At 59.3% G+C, this 17,180-nt stretch overlaps 1 protein-coding gene across 1 annotated transcript in view; it reads right to left on the bottom strand.

Annotated features, from left to right (window-relative positions):
* Positions 1-1,856: 1,856 nt before the first annotated feature.
* The window catches only part of PPP1R37 (protein phosphatase 1 regulatory subunit 37), a 42,412-nt gene continuing 27,088 nt past the window's right edge, over positions 1,857-17,180 (bottom strand). The window contains exons 2-13 of the mRNA XM_012761402.3: positions 9,120-9,217; positions 8,282-8,327; positions 7,923-8,023; positions 7,119-7,238; positions 6,482-6,632; positions 6,178-6,333; positions 5,064-5,176; positions 4,156-4,297; positions 3,889-4,055; positions 3,036-3,783; positions 2,598-2,688; positions 1,857-2,505 (exon numbers count right to left, since the gene is read on the bottom strand). Coding sequence (XP_012616856.2) covers positions 2,606-2,688; positions 3,036-3,783; positions 3,889-4,055; positions 4,156-4,297; positions 5,064-5,176; positions 6,178-6,333; positions 6,482-6,632; positions 7,119-7,238; positions 7,923-8,023; positions 8,282-8,327; positions 9,120-9,217 — 1,925 coding nt within the window. The 3' untranslated portion in view covers positions 1,857-2,505; positions 2,598-2,605. The remainder of the gene's footprint in view (positions 2,506-2,597; positions 2,689-3,035; positions 3,784-3,888; positions 4,056-4,155; positions 4,298-5,063; positions 5,177-6,177; positions 6,334-6,481; positions 6,633-7,118; positions 7,239-7,922; positions 8,024-8,281; positions 8,328-9,119; positions 9,218-17,180) is intronic.

The raw sequence follows: 17,180 nt of genomic DNA, 5'->3' as shown, positions 1-17,180 counted from the left end.
GGCGCACGCGCCTTTCCCGCATGGCAGTGAGTAAGAAGCGGGGTTGCCTTCTCTGCTCTCCTGCCCCGTCTGCCTGCTGGACTTAGGGGCTCCTGAGCCCATGGGGGGTGACAGAACCGCAGGAAGGGGCCTGGGTCCACGAATCACTTGGTGAACAGCTGCCTGCCGCTAGGAACACCCACGTGTGACAGCAAACGTCGTCTCCTGTGTTAGTTAGGGCACTGAGAACTTTTAAGACTTGGTACAGGGTCAAGCCAAGTAATAAAGGAGACCCCTCGTGTCCTCGGCAAAGGCTACGACACGGCACGCGTGGGCGACGCCTGGGGGGCTGAAGGGACGCGAACACTTGCCGAAGGGCTCCTCTCTGCCTCCAGATCCAGAACCCCCGAAAGTCAGACAACCCGGAGCGCCGTGCTCCTCTCCTGGGGCCCTCCAACGCAGCGCGCCAGCGGGGCGGCTCGAACAAGCTCATTCTCTCATCGCTCGGGGCTTAAGTCCGAAATGAAGGGGGACCCTTCCTTGCCTCTTCCCAGCTTCTGGGGTGTCGCTGGCACTCTCGGGTGTTCCATGGCTTGCAGGTGCGTCACCCTGTCCTCTGTCTTCAGAGGTGTCCCCGTGTGTCCCGGCTCCCCTTTATGTAAAGACGCCAGTCATACCGGATTAGGGCCCATGCTGACGATCCCATTTTAACTTGATCACCTTTGTACGACCCTGTTTCCAAATAAGGCCACTTCCTAAGGTGCTGGGGGTTTGGACTTGAACATGCCTTTTTTTGTGTGTATGGGAGGCACAAAGCAACCCCTAACCGTTGGAAAGGTCCGATTCTTCCCCCCGCACAGGCTACATGAAGCGCAAGCAAGGGGAAGGGACAGGCTGAGGGGAGGACCCCGGCCCCTATAGGTGCCACAAGAGGGGTGGACAAACTGAGTCCCATGTCTCCACCCCCACCTGAGGTGGAGGTAGAGGGACACCTGACACAGGTGTCCCCGCTGAGACAATGCAGAACCTCATGGCCAATGGCTGAAACTGACCAAAGGCCCACGAAGATCTCTGGGGTCTGGGATGGCCCCAGGAGGGCAGGCCAAGGACCGCAGTCTCCGCACCTTGAGGGTGCTACGGCTGGTGCTGGCCACACCGTGTGGCTTCCCTGAGCCCCTCGCCCCAACGACAGTCCTAACTGTGGTTGTCCCAGGGAGCAATGAGGACACTTGTAGCTGCAAGTGACCACAGGGCAAACCAACTGGCGTGAATAAGCAAGGTGTTGATCACAGCGCCAAGGAATCTGGGGCCAGGATGACTCCTGGGTTTATGCAGCAGCTGAGTGACACTAGGGCTCCTGGCTAGCAGGTTCTCATGACCTTGCCACCTTCAACTACATCAGCCACCCACACAGGAAAGAAGCGGGTGGGTGGCCCGGGCCTGCCCCGCGCCGGCTGGTTCTCTCCTATCCGAAGTGGGGAAACTCAGATGCTCACCCGTGTCCCGCCGCACCCAGGCACACGCTGGGGAAGGGAGCGGCCGCAGACAGCTCCAAGGGCTCGAGAGGACGGGCTGGCGTCTGCTCTCCTTGAGCCACACGTGACTGGGCAGAGGAAAGACCTTGGACCCCGCGAGCCACATCCAGCACCCTGAGAACCCAGACCTGAAGCTGGGTTATTTGGGGGAGGGTGGGTGTCAGCATGGCTGCCCGGGAGCGGGTGGCGAGACCCCAGAGGGTGGACACACACGGGACCGGGAGCACCGAGGACCAGCACAAAGGAGAGAGCAGGCAGGTGGTGAACCCAGCCCCGGTTTATTAGAAAAGGTGTGAACAGAGTTGCACCGACAGGAGTAGCCCCTCCCCAGCCCTCTGCCCACCCCCGCGCACCCGCGCCGCCCGCCCACCCCAGGTGTAGTGCCTTTCAGGGCGCAGCCGCAAGCGGCCTGGGCAGCAGGGTCCCCAGAACCCTGGCTGCTGCCCGCCCCAGCTCCCTGATAGATTTATTGCACTTGAGAAAAAGAAAGCTCTGATCCTCTGCTCCCATCCCCCCGCCCCCGCCCCGGCCCTCACCCTGTCTGGGGCTGTCCTACCAACATCAACCACCACCGTCACTCACCGCCCCTCCCACGCCGTTTCCTGTCTGGCCCTGTGCCCAGGACGACTGGGGGACCATCCCGCCACCACCCAGGACTCCTGCCCGCAACGGGGCAGGCCTGGCTGGCCAGGCCCCTCCAGAACAGGAGCCTGGTCCTGTGGCCTGATGTCCCTGGAGACCTCCTCTTCCTCCTGTCCACCCCAGCCCAGAGTCTTCCGGCGGAGGACACATAAATAGAAGTGCTTAAGTCAGGGTGGGGAGGGCCACTCCCTGCAGCTGCCGCACCCTTGTAGTGTTGCTGGGGGGCGAGGGGGTCCCCAGAGCGGCCCCACCCCCTGGCGTCCTGGGCCTCGGGAAGGCTGGGGGTGAGGGTGAGCAGACTCTCATGGCTCTGGCCTCAGCTCATCGAAGACCAATCGGGAAAAAGGAACTTGGGGAGAAGAGACGGGGGAGGGACTGTCAGAGCCAGGGAGCTCTCCCAGCCCCGGCCCCAGCTCCCTGGGCCCCCAGCCCCCACCTCACCTAAAGTGTCACAGTGTCTCCTGCCCAGATTCCTGACTGGCTTCCAGAAGCAGCTCCTCGAGCTCCTTCTCGTTCTTGGAGCAGCTCAGTTCTGTGTGGGGAGGACGGGCGAGCGGCCTCCAGTCAGGCGGGTGGGGTCAGAGGGCAGACACCAACCTGTCCCCGCCAGCCCCGCCCAGCCAGCCCCTCAGGCCAGCAGAGGGCCCAGGTACCAATGAGACCGTCAGACTCAAGGCAACAAACCTTACACGCCCCACCCCTGTGAGCTCCCAGGACCCAAGGGAAGCCGGGGGACCGAGGACCAAGCCCACTTGACCCTGTCCCCTCGAGGACCACTTTAAAGAGGGGGAAACTGAAGTCCACCAATGGCTAGGTGCTTGCCTGGGGTCACACACAGCACCCAAGGCCCCCTCGTCACCCTGCCCCAGAGCCCCTCACCGTGTTCCAGGCCGCAGCTGCCCCCCTTGGCCTCGGGGCCCGGGGGCGGCTCTGGGGGCAGTGCGAGGGCAAACTCGGGCTTCAGGCCGTTGGGCAGCGGTGGCCCCGACTGGGGTGGCTCCGGCTGTGGCTGAGGCTCAGATGACCCTGGGTCCTGGGTGCCATTGGCCCCAGCTGATGGCAGGGCGGGTGAGGCAGGTGGGGAGGGCAAGGCAGGTGGGGAGGGTGGGGCGGGGGACACGGGGGGCTCTGCCCTCTCGGGTGGACTCTCCACCCGGGTCACCACGAACACCTTGTGGCCCCGGCCTGGGCTGGACACAGAAATGCGCTGCTCAGAGGGGGAGGAGGGGCTGCCTGGGGGGCTCCTGTCCCCAGGGCCCAGGGAGTCCGTGGGGGGCACCAGGGCAGGGCAGGGGGCCGAGGGACCCTGGTTGCCGTCAGCCTCATCCCTCTGCCCGTCCTCTTCCTCCTCGTCCTCCCCGTCAGAGTCTGAGTCTGAGTCTGAGTCTGGGCCAGGCCCAGGGCCCGGGGTCCCGTTCTGTGCCCCTGCGGCGGGCCCGGCGGCGGGCTCGGGGTGCCCGGGCTCCTCGTCAGGCTGGGGCTCGGTGACGGTGATCTCGGGCATGGAGGCCGACAGCTGCAGCCGCTGCTCCTTCTCCTCGCGCTCCCGCGCCAGCACGAAGTTGCGCTTGCAGCCGTTCTGGATCTCGGCCAGCAGCGCCTTCTGCGTCTCGATGAAGCTCTTGACCTGCGGGCGCAGCGGGCCTGCTCGCAGCCATTCCGGACGCGCGGCCGCCCCCGGCCCCAGCTGCCCGCCCGCCCGCCGCCCAGGCCCGGGCAGAGCCCCGCTCACCGCCTCCTTCTTGGGCTCGCGGTCGATGTCCAGCCGCAGCAGGGAGTGGTTCACCTTGAGGGCCAACGACAGTGCCATGAGCCCGCCCGTCTTGATCTCGTTCTCCCGAAGGTCCAGTCTCAGGAGGCGGGGGCTCTCGGCGATGAACTCCGCCACCGCCACCGCGCCTGGGGGGGGACCGCAGGGGCTGGCCACGGGCCCCATGCCTGGCTGGCCGCCCCGCCAAGGCCACCAGCCCGCTGCCCGTGCCCTGGCCCCACGCCCTACCCTCGCACGTGAGCTTGGTGGAGGCCAGGCCGAGGCGCAGCACGCTGCGGTTGCCGATGAGCCCGTTCTTGAGGTTGCGCACGCCCTCGTTCCCGATGGGGTTGTAGCCCAGGTTCAGCGTCTCCAGGCTCTGCGTGTGCGGCTGCGGGGGAGGGGGCGCGAGGGTGAGCAGGGACACCCAGCGGCGGAGGAAAGGCCCAGGAGGACAAGGTAGGAAAGATGCCAGAAAAAGAACGAAATATGTGCTCCTTTTTCTTGGCAGCACCTGTCAGGGCCGGCCCGATCCTGCTCTGCTGGGGACCTGGAAGGGTGCGACCCTCGTGTGCTTCAAGTCTCCCCAGTGCCAGGGCTCCTGTCCAGTCCCACCGCTCCCCGCACCCAGCCCGTCCCCACGCCCCACAGCCTGGGCCCTCTGCCCCTGTCGCGGCCTGTCGGCTCCGCACTGAGGCTCCACCTAGGGGCTGAGCCTGGACTCGAATGTCCCCGAGTGTCCCTAAGCCCTTACCATGGGTGACTCTTAACTCAGGTGATGGGCACCGGGGTGCTCACCCTGAGAGTCTTTGTACCTGCTTGCCTTGCTTTAAATATTTCATAACTAAAAAGTTGAAAACTTGCTGAAGGCTTCCAGAAACGCTAACTTTGGAGGCAAAAGCACTGTACTGGTCTATCGAGCTGGATGCACAGAGATAATTAAACGGGAAATTTGTTTCCTGAGGGAAGACAGTGCACAGAAGCCAAAAGAGGGACCAAGCAGGCTGAGAGTTTAAACGGTTCCTGAGCTTGCAGGGTGGACATGGCTGGCGCTGTGACGGCTGGGAGACAGCTGTGTTGAGAGCTGGGGGTGGGGGTGGGGGTGGGGGAAGGGACGGAGACCGACGTTCCTCCCTCCTCCTCCCAGCCCGACTCACCAGCGTCATGCCCAGGAAGGCCATGCCCGTGTGCGTGAGCTGGTTGTTCCACAGCACCAGGGTCACCAGCCCCTTCCTCTGCTCCTTCAGGCCCTCGCAGATGTAGGCCAGCCCTGGGGGAGGCCCACGGTCAGAGCCCGCCTGTGGTCTGGAGGCTTCCTCGGGAGTGGAGGGGTGGGAACGACCCCCACTGCTCAGAGCCTCCCGGCTCCGTCCCCATGGCCTGCCCAGCCCCGCAGGCCCTGGCCCTGCACCCTGCTCCCCTGACCTGGGGCTGCGAGTGCTCCTTCCCCAGCTGCTTCCGTCTCTGCACAAACGCAGCCACCTGCACCCCAACCTCGGCAGCCGCTCACCCCTGCCAGCCCCCACGGCCGCCTTCCTTTCCTCCAGCGCACACCTCGGCAGGCGGGCTGCAGTTCGAACACCTGTGTCCCCTGCCTGTCTCTAGAGAGCACAGCTCACGAGGGCAGGGCTGTGTCCCAGGAGAGCTGTGGCCTGTGGTGGGGTCTGGGCCTCACCGGCCCACTCTGCCCACCGGGCCACCCACCTTCCTCCATGAGGGGATTGGGATTCCTCCTGCTGCCTGCTCCCACAGCCCCGTGCTCCCCGCAAAATACCAGACAGCAAAGCTCCACGACCCCTCAGGGCCCGTGCACTTGCTGTTCCCTCTGCCTGATCCTCTTCCCAGGGGCTTCTGACATGGCTGCTTCTGTTCTCAGCCTCCAGATCGCGGCCCAGAGTCCCTCCCTCAGGCCCTCCTCCCTCCCTGCATCCAACAGCCGCCAGTTGACCCTTTATCTCAGCAATGTTGTTTCCTTACCGGCACTTTTCAGATTTTAATTATTTGCTCAACACCTCACCTCATGCTCCGAATGTCAGCTGAGCTGTCCCCTCCTCCAGGAAGCCCTCCCTGGGCCCCCAAACTGGTCTCCCTCCACCCAGCCCTGCCCAGTCTGGGTCGGCGCTGTCTAGGGCGGGTCTGTCTTTGCCACAGGACTGTGAGCCCCAGGACAGAGCTTCGACTGTCTTGGCCACGTCTGTGTCCCCAGCACCACCCAGCACAGGGCCAGACACAGAGTGGGTGCCGGCGGGAGTGGGCAAGACACGCACTCACCTGAGTCCAGCACGTGGTTGTTGCGGAGGTCCAGGATCTGCAGGGAGCAGTTGAACTTGAGCAGGTTGCCCAGCTGGGCCGAGTCCTGCAGGCCGTTGAGCTTGTTGTCGGCCAGGTACAGCTCCCGCAGGTTCATGTTCATCTTCAGGGCCGTGGCTGGCAGGGAGGGCGTGTGCGTGCAGTGACTGGCCAGGCCGCCCGGGCGGGCTCTGCCCGGGAGACCCAGTCAGCAGCCCCCGCCCCCAGCAGGCTGCGGGGCCGCCCCGTCCCGCGACTGGGCTCACCGTCCCGCGACTGGGCTCACCGAGCAGCATGAGCGGCCGGCCCGACAGGCTCGCGTTCTCCAGGTGCAGCACCGCCAGGCTGCTGCGGATGCGCAGCGCCCGGGCCACGAAGGGCGCCGAGTGGTCCAGCAGGGGCGTGTTGCGGGCGTCCAGGTACTGCAGGCAGCTCGTCTGGGGGAGGGGCGGGGCGTGGGGTCAGGCCTGGCCCAGCCCTCCCGGCCTGGGGCACCCGCCATCACACACCGCAGCAAGCAAGGCCACAGCTGTCATCTGGCTTCACAGCTGGGGAAGCTCTGGCTGGTGGGGAGGGCTCAGCCTCGGGTCCCGTGAGTGCGTGAGGCAGGACTGGCAGCAGCCACACTCCCTGACTCCTGTGTGGCAGCCCTGTCCCCGCCCTGGGCCCAGCCTTCATACGTGAGTGAAACCACAGCCACCTCCAAGAAACGGCATCACAGAGGAAAGATGGAGGAGGGGAAAATACACCTTGTAGGGAGAGAAGGGACAGGGGTCTGGGGGCCAGGGCGCCTCTTGGCCCTGTTTTCCCACTGCCTGGAAGCCAGGCCCAGCACCCCCGCCACAGCCCAGGCCCCGGGAGCTCATGGACTCGGGGCTAAGAGCTGGGTGCCCGGGGAAAGCGCGAGGGCACGAGGCGCCCACCTTGCGCATCATGTGGGCGGCAGCCTGCCAGCCGCGCGTGCCGATGTGCTTGTTAAAGGAGATGTTGAGGTGGGTGGCCGACTCGTAGTACTCGATCATGTCGAAGAGGGCGGAGGCACCCTAGGGGCAGAGACAGCGGCTCAGCCTCGGGTCCAGGCTGCCCTGGGGAGACACGCAGCCCCGACACAGAGACGAGGGGTTCTGGGTTGGGACAGCGCCTCGCTGCTCCGAAATCCAGCAGGTGGCAGGATGCAGCCATGTCGGTGGGTTATGGGAACCAAGCCTTTCCCCTTTGCTGAAGCCGGTCTGTTTTCTGTCATTTGCCCCCCGGAGTCCCTGCTGATGAGGCCGTGGCGTTCCTGGGCCTTGGCCAAGTTCTCCAGGGCCTGCCCCCTGGAGCCTGTGGGTCCTTTCCCTCACACCTGGAGCCTAACTCCAGGGTGGCTGGGGACACCCGGGCCTAAATGGGTAGGCTGCTTTCAGAACGTTTCTCAAACCCACTCTCAGCACAGTCAGCTCTAGGGTGGCGTCCTAAAACGTCTCCTGGTGGCCGAGGGCCTCCCTGCACTTGGCCCAGCTCCCAAGTGCCCCCTTGCTAAAGAGGATGGGCCATGGGGGGGCCATAACACCCCCCTCGTGCTCTCGTCACACTGGATGTCCCTCTTGGCCTTGAAGAGGCCCTGCCCTTGCCCTGCACTCAGCCTGTGTCTAGGGGTGCCCCACCTGCAGTGTCCTCTCCCCGCCCAAACCGCAGAGAGGCCAGGGAGCTCGGGGAACCGTGCGGGCGGTGGCAGGGCCACTCACATCTTCGTCCAGGTTCGTCTGCTCAAGGTCCACGACCTTGAACTGCAGCCTCTTGAAGATCTCTTCCAGGGCCTCGCAGGTCTTGTAGTCGAGCTTCTCACCTGGGAGGAGACAGCGGCCATGCGGTGCTGAGACCACGCACCTGTGCGTGCTGAGAGCTCCGGGCCAAGGGAGGCCGGACAGGTCCTCTGCCCGATGCTCCCCACCTCCCCATCCCAGCCCCAGCCCCTGGGCTCGGCTCCAGAGGCCACTGACCCCCAGGCAGGCCCAGGCTCACGCCCTGCCCCTGGACCCACCCCCAGGGAGGCTCCAGCCCTGCCCATCACCCAAGGGTTCCTGACCTCTGTCCAGACACGCACCTTTCAGGTCCAGACAGTCGATGCGGTGCCCGAGGTCCGTGAACTCCTGGGAAAGCAGAGTGGACAGTGGTTAAGGTGTGCAGCAGCCAGGCGGGCCCCCCAGTGGGGCAGCCAACCCTGATGTCAGGCGGTGTTCGGGGGGTTCTAGGGGAAGGCGGCTGGACAAAGCCCAGAAGGTGTCCATCTGCATCCACAGGGCCTGAGGACAAGCCAGCCCTGAAGCCAGGCCGGCCCCAGCTGCCCCCTCTGCCCCGGCTGGACGAGGTCAGAGAGTGGCTCCAGCATCCCTGGTGTCAGGCAGGGACAGGAGCCGGTGCAAGGCTGGGAAGCTGGCAGGGCCTGGCCAGGCACTCTGACTAGTAACCCACCCCCTTGCAAATGCACAGAAAAGGCTAGAACACTAAAACGCCAGGCCTCAACAACAGGGGCTCCCAGGGAGGGGGCTCAGGGCAAGAAATGAGAAGTGGATTTTGCTTTTTATGCCTGTAGTATTTTAATTTTTTTTCAATCAGAGTATATATATTACTTTCGGAATTCAGACTTTTAAGAATAAATTTTGTAATCTAGCCTTATGAGAATCATATACATGGCTCTTCCCTGGGGAACAGAATTTCTTTGGGGGCTGACGGATACTTGAATTTCTTATTTTACATAATTCTGTACCGTTTAAATATTTATGAAGAGCCTGATTCGTTTTACAATTGAGCAGAGGGCTTGCAAAAATGGATTTACACGGGGCCGCGGCTGGCGGCCAGGCCGGGGAGTAGGAGTGCCTGGTGCAGCCCCCTGCTGTGGGGTGGGGGCTCCCCAGGGAGCCCTGCTGCTGCCCCGCCCGTACCTGGAGCTGCCTCAGGAGCTTGGGGATCTGCCTGCAGTTCAGCTTCTGGCAGGCCTGCTTGTAGGCGCCGATGACCTCGTCCACCGTCACGTTCTGGGCTGCGGGCACAGGGACCCAGGCCTGTGAGCCTCCTGCGCCCGGGCCTCTGCCACCACTCCCCTCTTCAGTCTCCCCCCACCCCCAGGCTGACAGCTCTACCCACCCTCCGAGGCCCCTTGCCGGCCACTGCTGCCCCAGGGAAGGTGTCCAGGACACCCCAGTTCCCTGAGCACCCCACACACGCACGCCACAGCCAACAGCACACAACCTCTCCATTCACTGGCTCTCTCCCCCTCTAGACTGGGAGCCCCAGGAGGGCAGGACTGGAGCTCTGCTGGTCCCCACCATGTCCCAACACTGTCCAGCACAGGGCTGGGCTCAGACCAGGTGTTCTCTTTTCATTTCTCCTTGGCTGAAAGAACAAATGGTTACTTCGACCCTACGAGGCAGCCAAGCTCAGAGAGATGAGGGACAATGCCCAAGTTCACAGGCTGGTGCATAGTGGAACCAGGACTGGAAATGCGCGCTGCAATGCCACGTGCCTCTCAGACGCCCCTCCGAAATGCCCGCACGGCTCAACGTTCCCCGACAACTTCACAGGCCAGCCCTCCTGACGTGGGACACGGGAGCAGAGGAGACAAGACTCGGCCCCCGGGGCACTGGACCACAGAACGAATGACGTCACGCAGCCCGAACCCGACAGCTGCACAGCCCTGGGGACGTCCTTGGGAAGTCCCCAGCCTGTCACCACACGGAAGCTGAGGCTGGGCTTTCTGTCTGCACAGATCTGTCTTTTCTGGACATGTCCTAAAAACAGATCTGAACGCTATGTGGCCACTGCGGCTGGCTTCTGAGTTTCTGTTCCTTCGTGCCGGAGTAGCGATTACTAGCGTGTGTTTATCCCTTCGCCAGCCGACACGCGTTGGTGCTGTTTCCAGTGTTTGGCTGTCAGAGCGTGGATTTCCCCCCAGGGTGAGCAGGCGAGCAGGAAGGAGAGGCTATGAGCAGAGGAGGGAGAGGGTCTGGCCTGGCTGTTAGATCTTGCAGCCCGCAGAGCGGAGTGGGCACGCAGGTGACAGGGTGGGCACAGAATGGGGCCAGGAAGAGGGCTTGCTGGCCGCCCTTCTCGGCCCACGCTCACCCCTGCTGCCATTCCCCTGCCTCTGGGGGCCAGGGGAGCCCCCGGTGGGAGCTTCCAGTAACCACCTCCGTGTGGACTCCTGCGCCTGCCCTCCCGCCACGCGGGGGCTGGGCACCCCGGGCGCATCGAGCACTGCCCCGTCTTCTAGGGGATTAAACCAAGGTCTGGAAAGGGAAGCTGCCTCCCTGGGGAGAGCAGCTGGTGCAGGACAGAGTCTAACATTAGGCCCCAAAACTCCTCCCCTGCCGCTGCGCGAGGGTGGGGTAGGTGCTGGAGGAAAGGAGCCGACAGAGGCCAGCTGCCAGTCCCCAGAGGCCAGGCCGATCGGACCCTCCCTTCCTCCTGGGGGGCAGAGGCAGGGGAGTGGTGGGAGGCACAGAGGCTGGTGGGGCAGAGCCTGAGGGGAGCTACAGGTGACCTGCAGCCTTCCAGGTGGTCTGGTGCCCCTCCTGCAGACAGAGGGGGAGCTCTCTGACAAAGGTCATGTGCTGGGTGGCCCCAGAGCTCTGCTGGGGAAGGCAGCCCTTGGGACTGGGACAGCCTCCTCCAGGAGTCCAGCCAAGCCCCGGCATGCCCTGCTCTTAACCAACAGGGGTCCACTGACGCCCAAGGGGTCCATGAACTGGAAGGAGGAAATTATCTCTTTATTTTCACTAACTGAACTGAAATTTGGCATTTCCTTCTTATTAACATAGGCCCCCAAAAAAGAAACCGAAAAGAAATAGTGTTTAGCAGACCCTGAGACTTTGTCATCAAAAGAAACAACAGATGGCCAGGTGGGAGAATCACTTGAGCTCAGGAGTTCAAGACCAGCCTGAGCAAGTGTAAGACCCCATCTATACTGAAAATAGAAAAATTAGCCGGGTATGGCAGTGGGCACCTGTAGTCCCAGCTACTCAGGAGGCTGAGGCAGGAGGATTGCTTGAGCCCAGGAGTTTGAGGTTGCTGTGAGCTAGGCTGATGCCACGGCACTCACTCTAGCCTGGGCAACAGAGTGAGACTCTGTTTGGGGGGAGGAGAGGAAAAAGAAATAACAGATGTTTTCACATCACATAAGTGATTGCAGATTTTGAATGCTCATCACTACTTAGAAAACAGTAGTCATTACAGCTGCCACTATATCCTATCATTTTATGTCAATGAGAAAGAGTATAAATGCTAGATTATAATTCTTAAAACTACTTAGCTGGCCAGGCGCAGTGGCTCACGCCTGTAATCCTAGCACTCTGGGAGGCCAAGGCGGGAGGATTGCTCAAGGTCAGGAGTTCGAAACCAGCCTGAGCAAGAGTGAGACCCTGTCTCTACTATAAATAGAAAGAAATTAATTGGCCAACTAATACATATAGAAAAAATTAGTCGGGCATGGTGGCGCATGCCTGTAGTCCCAGCTACTCGGGAGGCTGAGGCAGCAGGATTGCTTGAGCCCAGGAGTTTGAGGTTGCTGTGAGCTAGGCTGATGCCACGGCACTCACTCTAGCCTGGGCAACAAAGCGAGACTCTGTCTCAAAAAAAAAAAAAAAAAAAACTACTTAGCTAACTGTATTTTAACCAGCATCTTTTGTAGTCCTATTTTATTTTTTGCCTTTAAGAATCATCATTCTGAGAAGGCATCCACAGGATCTACTGGAGGTCAAAGGGCAAGAAGGACTGTTCTAGACAGACACTGTGTCAACAAAGGACCCCCAGGCCAGGCTGGTGGCATCAGAGGGGATGAAGTAGGGCTGCTATTATCATCACTAGCAGTTCTCAGCATCCGACGCAGTCGACAGGAAACAAAAGACTCATAAGCAACCTCTCAAACTGCTATAGGTGCTTTAGGTGTTTAGCTCCAACAGCCCCTCTGGCTCCTATAGCCCTTGGGATCCCCACACCAGCCCTGTCCACTGGGTCATCACTGTCTGGGGACGGGTCTGTCTCTTCCAGTGGACTGTGAGCTCAGGAGGGAAGGCCCAGGCTGTCGCAGTCACCTTCATGTCCCCAGCACAGGCTCGGACTTACAGTAGGTAAGTCCACTCCACGAATGAGTGGACGGTGGAGGAGGGGAAGCACTGGAAAAGAAAGGAGGTACAGCCCCCAGGGCCCTAGCCCACCCACCCCGCCCTTTTTTCACTGGGCCTCAGTTTCTCCACCTGCAAAATGGAAGCATTAACAATCCCTGTGGTTTCTGAGAATCAACGCCTTAGAGGTGTGGGTGTGCAGGAGCCAGAGACAAGTTTTGGCAAGTTCACTTTTTCCAACCCAAATCCCAATTCTTTGCTTAAGGTGTGTAGAGGGGAAGGAACAGGTCAATAAGCCTGACCAAACAATGGCCCAAGTTCACCCAGAAAAGAAGATCCATAATCACTGCCAAGGTAATTTTCTACCAAGAAATGGGTGGGGGAGGGAGGAGGCCTTACCTTATTTAGCAGGTATTAAAAAGCTACCTTAATGGCCGAGTGCGGTGGCTCACATCTGTAATCCCAGCACTTTGGGAGGTGGGAGGATCGCCAGAGCCCAGGAGTTTGAGACCAGCCTGAGCAACGTGGCAAGATGCCATCTCAAAAAAAAAAAAAAAAAATTTTTTTTTTTTTTTTTTTTTGAGACAGAGTCTCACTCTGTTACCAGAGCTAGAGTGCCGTGGCATCTGTCTAGCTCACAACCACCTCAAATTCCTGGGCTCAGGGGATCCTCCTGCCTCAGCCTCTCAAGTAGCTGGGACTACAGGCATGCGCCACCATGCCCGGTTAATTTTTTCTATATATTTTTAGTTGGCCAATTAATTTCTTTCCATTTTTAGTAGAGACGGGGTCTCGCTCTTGCTCAAGCTGGTTTCAAACTCCTGACCTTGAGCAATCCGCCCGCCTCAGTCTCCCAGAGAGCTAGGATTACAGGCGTGAGCCACCTCGCCTGGCCTCAACAAAAAAAATTTAAAAATTAGCCAGGTGTGGTGGTGCATGCGTGTAGTCCCAGCTTCCCAGGAGGCTGAGATGGGAAGATCCTAGAGCCAGGAGTTCAAGGCTGCAGTGAGCTATGATCACACCAATGACTCCACCTAGGGCGGCAGAGTGAGACTGTCTCAAAAAACAAAACGGGGGGGGGGGAAGGGCAATATACGTAACCTTAACACTTGCACCCCCATACTACGCTAAAATAAAAAATAAAAACAGAACTACATTACAGTGGTGTGATAATAGAACAGGGCCAGACCAAGTGACTAAAGAACGGAAAGGTGATTCTAAAAGCAGAGACAAGTTTATGAGAATTTAGTGCCAAATAAAGTTGGTAGATTACACTGCTAGGAAAAAAATAGATTATTCAATACGTGAACTACTTCGGGACAACTAGGGCTAACCATGCGGGGGCCAGGTAGTAAAACTAGATCCCTTCCTCACACCATATTTCAAAATACATTTCAATGAGTTAAACAGCTAAATATAAAACAAACAAAAGCACAAAGCTGAAGGAAACACAGTTGAATAATTAAATAATCTTGATATATAGTGAGGACTGAGCATTAAGGCCACCAAGGACAGAAACCACGCACACACAAAAAAGTCAACAGACTTGACCCCATGAAAGTTAAAATTATATTAAAAAAATTTGTTTTAGTTAAAAGGGAGATGCACGATTAGAGGAACCATCAGAGCCATAAGAAGAGTCTGCCTGCCACACGGCGCACCCCCGGCCTACAGACTGTGCCAAGCACCTTGCCCAGGAGCATGTCGGCCTCCATGAAGCAGGAAGCCACAAGCGGGGCCAGGTCCACCCTCGGCTGTGGTGGCTAAAGCTCAAGTTCAAGTCCCAGCCGCCGGTTCTGTAGCTTCGACCTGTTCTCCCAACTCTCCAAGTTCCAGCTTCCTCAAATCTTAAACAGGGATGATAACAGCACAAATTTTCCAGGGCAGGTGGACAGATCGAATGAAACCATTAGTGGACAAAGCCTCATCCAGGGCCAGGTGCTAGCTCATGTTTACCCGCAGTATTGCCATCTTTAGTTGCGCGTCTACAGTGTTTGGAGCCGGAGCTGGAGGCAGAATGCGAGGAGGTCGCATCTGCCCTCCCTACAGAAGGGGAGACTGAGACCAGGAGGTAGGAGGGTTAGGCATCCCCAGAGAAGATTGGGGGTGCAGCAAAAAGGCCCCAGGGTGATTGATGACCCCTGGACATGAGAATGACAAGTGCATCTTGTCGATCAAGGTGGGGACAGACGTAATAAAGGAACAACGGCAGGGGCTCAGGGTTAGTCCGCCTGGCCTCGATTTCCCCACAGTGTCACCGGGAAGTCCCAAGGCCTGGCATGTCACCAGTGAATATACATACAGGAGGGTGTTGGGTGACTCATGAATGATTTTATATTGTTATGTACTTCCTTTAATTTATGTATTAAGAACAAGAACTATCGCATCAACACTAAGATTTTACAAATACTATTGCTTAGGAATGAGACAGGACCAGGTGCAGAGGCAGGCTGTGGGGGGCGCTGCACTCTGGGGAGACTCGCTGGTGGGCAGGGCCTCACCCCGTGAGGATAGGGCTCTGTCGCTCCCCCCAGCACCTGGTGGCCAGTTTCCCAGGGAGAGGCTGAAGGGCAAACAGAGCCTCCCGCCCGCTGCGGCCCTCACAAACAGACAGGGAGAAACGTGATGCCAGGCATCAGGTGACAGGCAGAGAGACATCTGCCTTGCTTCACACACAGGTACGAAGATACCTGCAAGATGCAAGGGCAGGTTGGGCACTAGGGGGCGGCGATGACGCAGGCCATCCTTGCACAGTCACCCGAGTGGGAGTCAAAACACTAGGAAGCAACCCTGTGTGTGGCAGGTAGGGGTGTGTCTGTGGCGGGGGGGGGGGGGGGGGGACACACGTTTAGGCGCCGAACGCCTGTATCAGGGACTCTGGTCCCGAACACTGGCGGCGGGAAGGGCCCAGCGGATGGGGGGGGCAGAAAGAGAGACAGAACTCTCAGAGGAGGGATGGGGAGGGAGGGAAGGTGTTCAGACACACCCAGAGGCAGGAATATTCAGACCTGTTCCCTAACAGCCATGCTGACCCCAGGCTGGAGGAAACCTTCCTCGGCCCCAGTGTCCCTGGTCACATGGAATGGGGACCGGGCTCAGAGTGCGCCAGACTCTGAGTTGGCAAATCCCACCTAGGGCCCAGGTTTTCACAAGCCCCCATGTGACCCCGATGGCAGCCTGGCTCAGAACAGCTCTACTTTGCACTGCAGGTGCTATTTGGTTATTCTGGAATGAGCAGAAAGGAGCCCGAGGGAAGCTGGCAGAGGGAGAGAGAGGCCTATCCCCAGAGGTCCGATGACCGGGCTCAGGTCTGTACCTTCACCCCCCAGACGCATGAGGACCCACTGCGTACACCACGGCTGCCCCTGTGCAGACAGAGCAGCAGGTAGCAACCTCCAGGACAGGGTAAGTGTGACAGGGTGGGAGCGGCAGGAGCACTGGAAGGGAGCAGGGAGGGAGTCAGGTGGGGAGAGTCGACGTGGGATGGCCACCCAGCGGGCCTCAATGAGGACTTCACTGTCACTCTGCGGGGAGCCGGGAGCCACTGCGGGGTGGGAGCAGAGTAGCACCAGGATCTATTCAGGCTCCACCCAGGAAGGACTTCATTCTGTAGCAATCGGAGTCCCCTGAGAGGGGACACCACTGTGCCCCCAACAGGTAGGCAGTCAGGAATAGCACACCACAGGTGACCAGGGAGGCATTCCCCATAAGTGTCCTTCCATCTTAGATGGTGACAACCTCACCCAACCCTCGGCTTTGGCAGCTGAACGGCCTGGGGGCAGGCGGGCACTGCAGAGTGAACACCTGCAGCTACAGGCCCAGGCATTCCCTGCTTGGCACCCTGTCGGCTCGGCCTTGACCCTACAAAAGCCCCTTAGCGCCCCCAAGAGACATCCCCTCCCCTTTTTTGAGACAGAGTCTCACTTTCTTGCCCAGGCTAGAGTGAATGCCCTGGTGTCAGCCTAGCTTATAGCAACCTCAAACTCCTGGGCTCAAGCCATCCTCCTGCCTCAGCCTCCCGAGTAGCTGGGACTACAGGCATGCGCCACCATGCCCGGCTAATTTTTTTCTATATATATTAGTTGGCCAATTAATTTGTTTCTATTTATAGTAGAGACAGGGTCTCACTCTTGCTCAGGCTGGTTTCGAACTCTTGACCTCGAGCAATCCGCCCGCCTCGGCCTCCCAGAGTGCTAGGATTACAGGCGTGAGCCACCGCGCCCGGCCGAGACATCCCTTTTTAATATCCATTCCCCTTTCGGAGTCGAGGCTCACAGAGGTAGAAGGAGTAGCAACTGAAAGGCCTGGGTCTGATTCGACTTTGAACACGCACTACTGCAGCATCGTATCAGAGGTTGAGATTTTTCTTAAATGGCCAGACGGCAAACAGTTCAGGCTTGGCAGAACACAGTCTCTGTTGTGGCTACTCAACTCAACTCTGCCATTGTAGCATGAAAGCAGCAATAGATGGTATATAAACAAATAAGCATGGACATGTTCAAATAAAACTTTATTTACAAGCTTAGGCGGCCAGCTCAGGCTGTGGGCGATTTACATTGTAGTTTGACAAGCTGCTCTGTCCCAGACATTTTTTTGTTTTTGTTTTGAGACAGTCTTACTGTGTTTCCTGGGCTAGAGTGTCGTGGCATCAGCCTAGCTCACAGCAACCTCAAACTCCTGGGCTCAAGTCATCCTTCTCCCTCAGCCTCCTGAGTAGGTGGGACTACAGGCATGCGCCACCATGCCCAGCTAATTTTTTCTATATATTTTTAGTTAGCCAATTAATTTCTATTTTTAGTAGAGATGTGGTCTCGCTCTTGCTCAGGCTGGTTTCGAACTCCTGACCTTGAGCGATCTGCCCGCCTTGGCCTCCCAGAGAGCTAG

This window comes from Microcebus murinus, chromosome 16, assembly GCF_040939455.1.
Source record: "Microcebus murinus isolate Inina chromosome 16, M.murinus_Inina_mat1.0, whole genome shotgun sequence".
Classification (NCBI taxonomy): Eukaryota; Metazoa; Chordata; class Mammalia; order Primates; family Cheirogaleidae; genus Microcebus; species Microcebus murinus.
The sequence above is the reverse complement of the archived record's forward strand: the minus strand, read 5'-3'. Positions and strand labels throughout refer to the sequence as shown.